Raw genomic sequence first — 13,230 nt, 5'->3', positions numbered from 1 at the left:
GGAAAGGGGACACTTAAAAAGAAAAAGTTAAAATCCAGGCATGGCACATGATTTCACTAAACTCAGGGCCCTAGCTATAGGGAATTACAAAGGGCAGAACAAACCTTGTTCTCAACCATGGCTACTCCTGTCATGGTTTGTGAAATTCTCAATCTTCAACGAAAGTCCATTCAAGTTGAGGATAACACAGCTTCAAAGAACCTTACAGTACAATGATATATGCTGATAGATTTATGTACAATTATTCGCCTGTGTCAAAGAGCAGTGTTCTAAGTGTGGAAGAGCTGTTGGCTCTGGTAAGAATCTTACCTCTGATGTACGGGATTGTAGGTTCGATCCCAGGCTCAGCTCCTGTATGTAGTTGCGTTCACTCTGGGATAGTTAGAAGGCTGTCAGAACTCATGGTGGTAAATACCTGGACTCCCGCCTGTGAAAAGAGAAAAATTTAGAAAAACACCTGGAAAAAGTGGGCACTTAGTTTAAATGAAGACGTGCCTATATTTAAAATTAGTCCATTTGGAAAGTATTCAGACCCCTTCACTTTTCCCACATTTTGTTAAGTTATAGCCTTATTCTAAAACGTATTAAATCGGTTTTTCCCCTCACCAATCTACACATAATACCCCATAATGACAAAGCAAAACTGGTTTGTAATTTTATTTTGCAAATAAATAAAAATAACTGAAATATCACATTTACATAAGTATTCAGATCCTTTACTCGGTACATTGTTGAAGCAGTTTTGGCAGCAATTACAGCCTCGACTCTTCTTGAGTATGACACTACAAGCTTGGCACACCTGTATTTGGGGAGTTTCTCTTATTCTTCTCTGCAGATCCTCTCAAGCTCTGTCAGGTTGGATGGGGAGCGTTGCTGCACAGCTATTTTCAGGTCTCTCTACAGATGGTTGTGGCAGGTTCAAGTCCGGGCTCTGGCTGGGCCACTCAAGGACATTCAGAGGCTTGTCCCGAAGCCACTCCTGAGTTGTCTGGGCTGTGTACTTAGGGTCCTGTTGAAATGTTAACCTTCACCCCATATTGAGAGTTGTACACAAACGGACAAGAGATTTGTTTTGAACCTACATGCACGGCAGGGATTTAACCTGGGAGCCACTGAGACCTTTTACCGGTTCATATGTTTGACATTGACAGTTGTTGAATTGTACTTAAAAAGAGAATGTCAGATTTGAACCCACAATCTTTTGGTTTCAAGCCACTGGTTCCTTCACACTTCTACATGGTTATTTTGTCGCCTTCAAACATATGTTTGGCTTCGAGCTGAGTGACGAAGACATGAAAGTTTCAACAGGAACTGGAGAGGATTCACTATGGAATGGTGAGTCCAGAGTTCCAGAGTGTCTAGATGCTGACTTCAACCCCACTATCCTCTTTACCTGTTCTTCCCTCCTCCTCCTCACTGCAGGGGCAACAAGCACAAAGACTTCCCTCTGCATGCAGAGTACTGAAACCTCAGCGTGGAACTGGAGCTAAAGACAGAGAACGGACACTGACCTGACACCCACATTCCTATACTGTAGTGCCCGTCTTCCTGTCTGTGAAAAACACTGGGAACATACAGTAGTTGTATATAGATTCAACCAATACTTTGACATTGTTCTTGAGATACAGAAAAGTTCAGGAGGCAAACAGAACGTCCACTGATAATGTCAGTGTGTAATGTAATACAGTTGAAGTCGGAAGTTTACATACACCTTAGCCAAATACATTTGAACTCAGTTAACAATTTCTGACATTTAATCCTAGTAAAAATTCCCTATCTTGGGTCAGTTAGGATCACCACTTTATTTTAAGAATGTGAAATGTCAGAATAATAGTAGAGAGAATGATTTTATTTCAGCTTTTATTTATTTAATTTAATTTAATTTAATGGGTCAGAAGTTTACATACACTCAATTAGTATTTGGTAGCATTGCCTTTAAATTGCTTTACTGTTTCGGGTAGCCTTCCATAAGCTTCCCACAATAAGTTGGGTGAATTTTGTCCCATTCCTCCTGACAGAGCTGGTGTAACTGAGTCAGGTTTGTAGGCCTCCTTGCTCGCACACACTTTTTTAGTTCTGCCCACAAATTTCCTAAGGGATTGAGATCAGAGCTTTGTGATGGCCACTCCAATACCTTGACTTTGTTGTCCTTAAGCCATTTTGCCACAACTTTGGAAGTATGCTTGGGGTCATTGTCCATTTGGAAGACCAATTTGCGATCAAGCTTTAACTTCCTGACTGATGTCTTGAGATGTTGCTTCAATATATCCACATCATTTTCCATCCTCATTATGCCATCTATTTTGTGAAGTGCACCAGTCCCTCCTGCAGCAAAGCACCCCCACAACATGATGCTGCCATCCCAACATGGCTTCACGGTTGGGATGGTGTTCTTCGGCTTGTAAGACTCCCCCTTTTTCCTCCAAACATAACAATTGTCATTATGGCCTAACCATTCTATCTTTGTTTCATCAGACCAGAGGACATTTGTCCAAAAAGTAAAATCTTTGTCCCCATGTACAGTTGCAAACCGTAGTCTGGCTTTTTTATGACGGTTTTGGAGCAGTGGCTTCTTCCTTACTGAGAGGCCTTTCAGGTTATGTCAATATAGGACTCGTTTTACTGTGGATATAGATACTTTTGTACCTGTTTCCTCCAGCATCTTCACAAGGTCCTTTGCTGTTGTTCTGGGATTGATTTGCACTTTTCGCACCAAAGTATGTTCATCTCTAAGAGACAGAATGAGTCTCCTTCCTGAACGGTATGACGGCGGTGTGGTCCCATTGTGTTTATACTTGCGTACTAATGATTGTACAGATTAACGTGGTACCTTCAGGCATTTGGAAATTGCTCCCAAAGATGAACCAGACATGTGGTCTACCATTTTTGTTTCTGAGGTCTTGGCTGATTTCTTTTAGATTTTCCCATGATGTCAAGCAAAGAGGCACTGAGTTTGAAGGTAGGCTTTGAAATATATCCACAGGTCAATGTCCAATTTTCCAAGCTGATAAAGGCACAGTCAACTTCTGACCCACTGGAATTGTGATACATTGAATTATCAGGGAAATAATCTGTCTGTTAACAATTGTTGGAAAAAATGACTTGTGTCATGCACAAAGTAGATGTCCTAACCAACTTGCCAAAACTGTAGTTTGTTAACAAGAAATTTGTGGAGTGGTTGAAAAACGAGTTTCAACGACTCCAACCTAAGTGTATGTAAACTTCCGACTTCAACTGTAAGTGCCAAATAGTGTTGCCTTTACTTGTTCAGAGTTTAAACACGTTTATTATAAATGTTGCACAGTTGTAAGTGTACTTACATGTTGGAAAGTGCCTTTCAAATCATGGTGTCCCTGTGCGCCTTGTTCTAATATGAAATTCTATTCATCATTCCTTAGACAACGCTCTTTAGAGATATATCTCAAACAATATATTAACATTGACAATTTACACAGTAAAATGTGATTCATTCCAGAATTTATTGATGTTCTGCACTAAGATGTCATGTATTTCTATATATTTAAACTGATAACCATGATATATGAATATTTTCTTATCAACTGCACAATGACTGGAGCAAAGAATGCTTTATTGGTGAAAAAAAAAGAAAGGTTTTTAAACTTTCACAAAAGAAAACTGGGAATTTCACAAGTCTCAACCTACATCATGAGTCAGTCAATGAGTAGAAGTGCTTTATCCTGTTAGGCAAGGAGTGGGGATGACTATTTCTAGGGAAAATGGCTCCTATGAGTAGGAATTTGATGGAAGGAGTGTCCAACAAAATATCTTAATGCATATAGGTCAATGTACTATTTGGATAAGCTATGTCTATATGCCAATTTTCTACTCGTTGGCTGTTTTTATCCCTGAAACAAAAACCGATGGATTTAAATGAAAAATCTCACAGTTGATATGTAATACTGTACATCACATACACAATGTCCAGGTACCATTGTGATATTTCTGTAACTTACTTCAGTAAGACCAGGTATGACATACCCAGCTCCTATGGTTGAACTATGAATTCCTATGGTTAACATCAATTCTATAAAGTCATATGGGTATTATATGGCCTGTAAATGTGGATGAAAAAGTTTGTGAGAGACCATTGGAGACTCAAATCGAAAGAGACAAACAAACTAGGTCATGTGAGAAGCCACAAACACCCTATTGTGCGTTAACAGATCCTAGGCTCCAGATTTCCTACCAAACCCTCAAGCTTTTTTCAATCCTACCATTACCATTGTGCATTATGCTAGGTTAGCATTCTATAACATAGGTCAGAGTGTATATGTCATGAGAAATACAATACTGAAACACACAGATACTAAATCAGTCAATCGCTAGAAACTAGCTCAAGGATGGCTATTTATGCATATTGTCTTAAAGGGAGAAATAATAATGAATCTAAACAGAGAGAGGACAGACATCTCAACCAAGTCATAGCACCAGATGTAACTTTCCTTAAAATTCAGCATTGAAGGGGTAGTCCTTGTGCTTCATGCTCCTGGATGAAAAGGAAAAATAAACACCATTCAGAGAGACAGTACAGTTTTTCACATGTTCAGAAATCAAATAAACATGAAGTATATTTGCATTCAAAGAAAAGTAACAGCATAACACACATAGCTGTCATCATCACATTAAAATGATGATTTGACTGAAATTTGACTTCATAATACTTATTTAAACAGTTTGAGCCTCTGCAGAGAGAGTGTATACTGTAAAATACAGTACATTGGTCAAAATAAACCACGTAGGGCCTCACCCTGTCATTGGGCAGACTCTCCAGTTCCTGTTGAAGCCCAGAATGGTCTTCATTTCCTCGTCGCTCAACACAAAGTCAAACACCTGCATGGTTCAAAAAGACAATTACCCCACAGCCACACACGTGAACTAAATCAGATGACACACCTCTTCAAATAATGGAGAATTATGGGAGATAATACCTGGAAATTCTCCTGGATACGTGTGGGGGTGATAGACTTGGGAATCACAATCGTGTTCCGTTGGATATGGAAGCGGATCAGGACCTGAAGTGAGGATGACGGAGGGAGGAAAGCGGACATGTAAATGGGATCCCAGGTTAAAGAAAATATCAGTACGGTTCGGGTTGGCTCGATAGTGTGAAAAGGGTATTAGAGTAGGGGCTAGTGGTTAGAGCATTGGGACAGTAACCGAACGGTTGTTAGATCGAATCCCTGAGCTGATAAGGTACAGAATATTTCGTTCTGCCCCTGAACAAGGCAGTTAAAAAAATAAAAAAAATAATAATAATTTGTTTCTGGGGATTATTAGGTGACTGTGATGGTCAGATTGGGAATTCAGCCAGGACACCGGGGTTAACACCCCTACGATAAGTGCCATGGGATCTTTAATGACCTCAGAGAGTCAGGTCACCCGTTTAACGTCCCATCTGAAAGACAGCACCCTACACAGGGCAGTGTTCTGGGGCATTGGAATATTTTTTTAGACCAGAGGAAAGAGTGCCTCCTACTGGCCCTCCAACACCACTTCCAGCAGCATCTGGTCTCTCATCAAGGGACTGACCAGGACCAACACTGCTTAGCTTCAGAAGCAAGCCAGCAGTGGTATGCAGGGTGGTATGCTGCTGACCCACTGTTTCTAGGCCATCATTGTAAATTATAATTTTTTCTTAACTGACTTGCCTAGTTAAATAAAACATTTTAAAAAGACTATTGTACCTGGGCAGAGGTCTTCTTGTGCTTCTCAGCGATGGCCTTGATGTTGGGATCCTCCAGTAGGGAAGGGTCCTCTGGTTTGGCCCTGTTATTGACACAGTGTTACAATCTTTTCACAGGGACAACTGTAAATGGCTGTGTATGTTCAGAATTCATGTACAAGGTGAATGTACATGGACTTTACCAAACATTAGGAACACATTCCTAATATCGAGTTGAAATATTGGATTTAACAAGTGACATCAATAAGGGATCATAGCTTTCACCTGATCAGTCTGTCATGGAAAGGGCAGGTGTTCTTGTTTTGTATACTCAGTGTATTTCTCTCAGGTATCATTAGTTGAAGTATACGCCCTCACCATGGTCTGTCTGGGGAACCCAGGGGGCTGTAGGCTGTCACAGAGATGCCCTTAGAGTGACAGTAGCTGATCAACTTCTCCTGGTTCAGATAGGGGTGGCATTCAACCTGGCAGTAGAAAGAATGTGAGGTTATTCAACTTCACCTACAGTTCTTATTACAACACACGGGATGTACTGTATTATAAGAGAATTAGTGGTGGTATTTTATCTTGAGAAAGATACAGAATTCAATTATATGGTGGATTACAAATAAAAAAAAACATTTATTTTAATTAAGACCCTTTGTGTATTACGGTCAAATAAGCCCAATAAAGATTAGCTGTTTATTCGGGAAGCTGTTCAGTGTGGTGACAATAGAAAGCACAAGGGGGGTCTGTCCACTCAAATAACCAGATAGATATGTACCCGTTAATCACGATGTCTATTGGGATAGATGTGCCTGGAAAACAACAGGAATAGAAGGTCACCAAAGCATCGCTGCCTTGCCTCAGGGAAAGAGGCTGACTATAAAAGGCACTAAACAGGCCTTTATCTGACCAAGCGGTCACTGTGAATAAGACAATGGGGCAGGGATATTGACAATGCGGCCTCTGTCCTTTGAGGGAGGGTTTAAAACAAGCGTTGGGTGATCAGTGTCCTGAAAAGTCTCATTTAGAAGAAGGTTGAGGGATACAAGATACAATTAACGTCACATAAGAATATAGGATCAGCATTGTGTGCTTCACAATGTATTGTGTTGACCCCAGGCGTGCAAGCTTTTTGAGTGACTATCGCCATCAGTAAACACTCATTCAGTAATGAAGGAAAGTCAGTACCTGGTTGTTGGCAGGTTTATACTTGAGGCCTGGCTTGTTCAGGATGAATTCAATCTGGTCTTTGTTAAAGTTGGAGACACCGATAGCCTTGACCAGTCCAGCATCCACCAGCTCCTCCATAGCCTAGTATACAGGACAACATGGCATCCCCATTGTGTGATAAGATTACAATAAACTCAGGGTTGTATTCATTAGGGCACACAACGGAAAACAAAAATGAGCATTTCTTATTGGACCAGGTAGTCCCTGTTTCAGTCCGTTTGGTGTCTAATGAATATAACCCAGTTGAAGTGATGTTCAATTGAAGAGAACTGTAGTGTCCTATAGTGTCTTCGAGGACGCGTCCTCTCGCACTGACTCACCTCCCATGTCTCCAGGAATTTGGAGCCATCGTCGATATTATTTCCATTGCTGTCCGTAGGGAAGAGGTCCTCTCCCGGCTGCGCAACAACGATAGTAATTATAAAAGTCATTAGACACTCCTCTTACAGCACCATACACCTGGGGAATTCAAATCTGGACCTTGAAGCCAGTTCTACTGCTGATTTTCATTCTTCCGCTCGTATCGGGGACTGATTTAGACCTGGACATTAACAGGTAGAACAGAAAACAGCAGTACTCCATACCTAAAGGATTTGATTTGAATACCCCTGCCATGAAACAATGGCGCCTACTGGAGCAAAAAAAGCTATAAGTGTTAAAATGATATTAGTCTCACCTGGAAGCCCATGGGCCAGTGTATCAGGTAAAGATCCAGGTAGTCCAGTTTCAGATCACTGAGAGTCTTCTGACAGCCGTCTTTCACCATAGACTTCCCATGGAATGTGCACCACAGCTGCAAAGAGAACAAGCTTGACTTGCGTAACTACCACCCAATTTCCTCAATTCAATCTAAACCACAAATTCACTAGCCAAGATTTGATCATCTCAATCATATAGCCTTGATATCAAGTTCGTTATTTTAAATAGCATATTAAAAGAGTGGTTCAACTTCTCACTGCAATGCCAGTGGTACAAATTTGAGAGCAGATAACTGTACTGCAGACAGTGAATCTCACCTTGCTGACCACGAACAGTTCCTCTCTCTTCACCACCCCCTCCTTGACCATGACATGAATGCCCTCTCCCACCTCTGTCTCGTTCTGGTAGATGAAGGCCCCATCGATGTGCCTATAGCCTGCAGCTATGGCCGCCTTCACCGCATCAGTTACTTTACCTGGAGGGGACTGGTACAGAGGAGGGAGCAGGAAACAGAATGATTCATTCTTTCAAATGATTCAACTACAACATTATCAAGATCTTCAGTAGCCAAATCGGCAGTTGACGACATGCTTAGGACGCTGAAGGTGCGTTACGGATACGGTGGGGCGTTACTTCGCTCATCGCGCTCTAGCGACTCCTCGACTTTTGTCGTCAGTTTAACAGTATTTCCTCTGACACATTGGTGCGGCTGGCTTCCGGGTTAAGCGGGAGGGTGTTAAGAAGCGCAGTTTGGTGGGTCGTGTTTCGGAGGATGCATGACTTAACCTTCGCCTCCTGAGCTCATTGGGGAGTTGCAGCGGTGAGACATGATTGAAATGGTGAGAAAAAGGGGGTAAAGCACAAAAAAAAAAGAGGCACAGAATAAGTTAGAAGAAAAACAAAAAGAACTGGAGAAACGTAGTCAAGAACGATCATGTGTAATATAAACTGAGTATACTAAGCATTAAGAACATCTTCCTAATAGAGTTGCACCTCAGAACAGCCTCAATTCGTTGGGGATTGACTCTATTATGTGTCGAAAACGTTCCACAGGGATGCTGGCCCATGTTGACTCAAATGTTTCCCACAGCTGTGTCAAGTTGCCTGAATGTCCTTTGAATGGTGGACCATTCTTGATAGACACGGGAAACTGTTGAGAAACCCAGCAGCATTGCAGTTCTTGACACAAGCCGGTGTGCCTGGCACGGACTACCATGCCCCATTCAAAAGGCACTTAAATATTTTGTCTTGGCCATTCACCCTCTGAATGGCAGACATACACAAGACATGTTTCAAGGCTTAAAAATCATTTAACTTATCTCCTCCCCTGCATCTGCACTGATTGAAGTGGATTTAACAAGTAACATCAATAAGGGATGATAGCTTTCACCTGGTCAGAGGAGGTGTTCTTAATGTTTTGAGAACTCAGTGTATTACAAAAAACAAAACTGGATGGAAAAACGCAGCAAATTATTTTAGAATTGTCAACATAAAAAACATGAGCTGGCACACACCCAGAAAAAAGTAGTTTGTGTGGAGGTGCTGACTAAAGGCAAATAAACTATTAACTATCAAAATAAATATAGTCTCAGACTCCACATATAACCCAGTAATTTATTGGGTATTTACCAACGTTTCGGCATCACGGTGCCTTCTTCAGGGCAATGTCATGAGTACTTGAACCAGGTTATGGAGACAAACAGTGCAATTAGTGCAACTAATGACAATAGTGAGGGGTGTGTCATAATGATGACGTTTATTAGAATGAATTAGTGAAACTGTTAAAAAAAAATTTTTTTATGGCATATTAAATTAGGCTATTGTTATCATATAGAAACATAATTGAATATTGTACATAATATTTGCATCAACATACATTGTTTAATTCAATTTCACATATTTAGTTGTTTTGTATTTCATTTCATATTTGTTACATATAATCCTTTTGGTTCAACCTTAATGCATAATAAGCATCATCAACAGGGGGAACATATTAGGTTTATGCTAATAAGCCGTCAAATATATAATACTTGTTCATAAAATAAACGATTGTTTATAAGAAAGGCCTGAGATTAAAGTCAACATTCAGACCACTAGGGGTCAATGTTTTTAGATAGGATATCCAGTAAGCCTCCCATTGTAATAGTAGGATCTCAATGTCACCTCCGGGCTGACGAATCATAAGAGGGTGGTTTACAGAGATACAGTAGGTGGAATGGGCTGAGAGCAGCTGAGGGGTGGGTTCAAAATACCATGATCTATAAATGTTGTGACTGAAAATACTATATACAGTGCATTCAGAATGTATTCAGACCCCTTGACTTTTTCCACATTTTGTTATGTTACAGCCTTACTCTAAAATTGATTAAATAAAAACGTCTACACACAATACCTCATAATGACAAAGCTAAAACAGCTTTTTTGACATTTTTGCAAATGTAAAAAAAAAACTAAAACAGAAATACCTTATTTACGTAAGTATTCAGACCATTTGCTATGAGACTCGAAATTGAGCTCAGGTGTATCCTGTTTCCATTGGCCATCCTTGAGATGTTTCTTCAACTTGATTGGAGTCCACCTGTGGTAAATTTAATTGATTGGGCATGATTTGGAAAGGCACACATCTGTCTATAGAAGGTCACACTGTTGACAGTGCATGTCAGAGCAAAAACCAAGCCATGAGGTTGAAGGAATTGTCCATAGAGCTCCGAGACAGGATTTTGTCAAGGCACAGATCTGGGGGAAAGGTACCAAAACATTTATGCACCATTGAAGGTCACCAAGAGCACAGCGGCCTTCATCATTCTTAAATGGAAGAAGTTTGGATCCACCAAGACTCTTTCCTAGAGCTCGCTGCCCAGCCAAACTGAGCAATCGGGAGAGAAGGACCTTGGTCACGGAGGTGACCAAGAACCCGATGGTCACTCTGACTCTGAGCTCTTGAGTTCCTCTGAGATGGTTGTTCCAGAAGAACAACCATCTCTGCAGCACTCCACCAATCAGGTCTTTATGGTAGAATGGCCAGATGGAAGCCACTCCTCAGTAAAAGGCTCATGGCAGCCTGCTTGGAGTTTGCCAAAAGGAAACCAGATGAGAAACAAGATTCTCTGGTCTAATGAAAACCTGAATGCTAAGCGTCACGTCTGGAGAGAACCTGGCACCATCCTTACAGTGAAGCATGGGGGTGGCAGCATCATGCTGTGGGAATGTTTTTCAGTGGCAGGGATTGAGAGACTAGTCAGGATTGAGGGAAAGATGAACAGAGCAAAGTACAGGGAGATCCTTGATGAAAATCTTCTCCAGAGCACTCAGGACCTCAGACTAGGGCAAAGGTTCACCTTCCAACAGAACAACGACCTGAAGCACACAGTCAAGACAACGCAGGAGTGGCTTCGGGACAAGTCTCTGAATATTCTTGAGTGGCCCAGCCAGAGCCCGGACTTAAACCCAATCAAACATCTCGGGAGAGAACTGAAAATAGCTGTGCAGCGACGCTCCCCATCCAACCTGACAGAGCTTGAGAGGATCTGTAGAGAAGAGTCGGAGAAACTCCACAAATACAGGTGTGCCGAGCTTATAGTGTCATACCCAAGAAGACTCAAGGCTGTAATTGCTGCCAAAGGTGGTTCAACAAAGTACGGAGTAAAGGGTCTGAATATTTATGTAAATGTGATATTTAATTTTTTTATATAAATTAGCAAAAATGTCTAAACTGTTTTTGCTTTGTCATTATGGGGTATTGTGTGTAGAATATTAAGGGGGGAAAAAACATTTATCAATTTTAGAATAAGGTTGTAATGTAACAAAATGTGGAAAAAGCCAAGGGGTGGGTATATATATATATATGTATGTGTAATATCTCTATCGGATGTGTTTAGGTACTATGTATCCAGATGTAATGTGTCAAATAGCAAAATATAGTTATGCAACTACTGTGTAAAAAAAGTTTAATGTACGTAAATTGTACATGTAACAAAAAAGCAGTAAAAACTAAATTATTTTTGTCCTCCAAAGAGGGAACATATATATATATATATATGCAGTAACCTGCAAAATGTCCCTTGTGGATTCAAATGTATACAGACTTGATCACAAGATATTGCACAAAGGGGATGTGTGACTTTTAATGATACAGCTATGAGGAAATGGGTGCAGCCTTTCAACGACAAAATCACAAGACCAAGGCTAAGCAAAGCTTTATTGTAACAGAAACTATGGGGTCTATTGCCTGTTCCTAAAAACGTACAATTTCACATATCTATGGGGTCTATTGCCTGTTCCTAAAAACGTTCACATATCTTGACTAGCTAATATTTTGACAATATAGTAAGGCAGGCTATATAAAAAAAAAATCTAAAATCGAACAAATATCAGTGCTCATTTTATGGAATTGCAGCTGGCTCCTGGTTATTTTTTATCGTCGAGAGCTTTCTAAATAGAGAAAAGTAACGTTAATTGACAATATATTATAGTTCCATAACGGAAGAGAGAAAGCTACGTATTCATATGTCATAAATGCATACCATTCTGTAATTTCCAAAGTTGCTAACTAGCTCAAAGACCAAAGAACTCAAAAAGTTGGACCAAGCTAGCTAGATAGCAGTATAGCTAGCCTACTTGGCAAAATGCAAGTAAAGGGGATTACTTGCTAAATTTAGAACAAACCTTCCACGTCCCGAGACCGATAATGGGCATGTCTGCACCGGTGTTCAATTTCACGGATGTTGCCATCGTCCTCTTTGTTGCAAAATATATCTTTAGATACTTTTTTTGCAATTGCAGACGGTTCTAGTCCAACCTCAAGTGCAGCGACTACGAATGGTACAGCAGCCAGCCCATATTGGTGATCGATTGCTTACGCCTGGAATTCTATATAGCTGAACATCCTGGACAACAGCGCCACCCGGTGCCACCCTCACTCTCTTTATTAATGATTTTTACAATGGCACAGATGAGTCGCTTCATATAAACCTGCAGATGGATTTGAAATGTTTCCAGCATACGAATACGTTCTTTGCAAAACAGAATCCTGAACCAAAATAGTTTAATAGCATTTTCACAAATGGAATAATCATTGCTGCCCCCCCCCACCCCTCATACACCTTGAATTCAACATTTGCATCTTATCAATTTGTTTCTGAAACTTAATCAAAAACGTTTGCTTCACCTCAAGCACTAGAGGGAGACATTACCACACCGTTTAGCTGGCAATCAAACGCTAAAAGGGACAATTGCAAATGTTACGATTTTTTAAAACTTAAAAATACATATACCCATCGAATTCTTGAATAATATAACTTAAATGCCTTGTGAGTTTAGTTAAATTGTCTTACCGCATCAGAACCCAAAATATAAGCATGTTTTTACATTGTTTGTAAACACTATAATTGCCCCAAATATGGTTAAAACTATCACTTTGATTTATGGATGCTCAGTCCTTGCATTCATAGCTCTGTCTATGAATTTGAGAGTGGTCAAATTTCTCCAGCCCCAGCCCCAAATGCACTCCAAGGAAAAACTGAAATTATGCATTTAGTGATACACGCATGAAGTCAAAAGGTTAAATTCTAATATGGTATTGATACTAAGATTTTTATATTTGTGTGAAATGT

General features: G+C 40.4%; 1 protein-coding gene across 1 annotated transcript; it reads right to left on the bottom strand.

Moving 5' to 3' along the window:
* Positions 1 to 3,572: 3,572 nt before the first annotated feature.
* LOC115106928 (aldo-keto reductase family 1 member B1-like) lies at positions 3,573 to 12,465 on the bottom strand. The gene is made up of 10 exons (XM_029630146.2): positions 12,284 to 12,465; positions 7,936 to 8,103; positions 7,596 to 7,712; positions 7,240 to 7,317; positions 6,878 to 7,000; positions 6,062 to 6,168; positions 5,706 to 5,787; positions 4,950 to 5,033; positions 4,769 to 4,851; positions 3,573 to 4,507 (listed from the first exon to the last, which is right to left on the bottom strand). Exons 1-10 carry the CDS (start codon positions 12,347 to 12,349, stop codon positions 4,465 to 4,467), a joined length of 951 nt encoding a protein of 316 aa, XP_029486006.1. The 5' UTR covers positions 12,350 to 12,465; the 3' UTR covers positions 3,573 to 4,464.
* Between the last annotated feature and the right edge of the window lie 765 nt (positions 12,466 to 13,230).

This window comes from Oncorhynchus nerka, linkage group LG23 (assembly GCF_034236695.1).
Source record: "Oncorhynchus nerka isolate Pitt River linkage group LG23, Oner_Uvic_2.0, whole genome shotgun sequence".
In the NCBI taxonomy this organism is placed as follows: domain Eukaryota; kingdom Metazoa; phylum Chordata; class Actinopteri; order Salmoniformes; family Salmonidae; genus Oncorhynchus; species Oncorhynchus nerka.
Note: the sequence above shows the minus strand (reverse complement) of the source record. Positions and strands in the feature narration are given on the sequence as shown.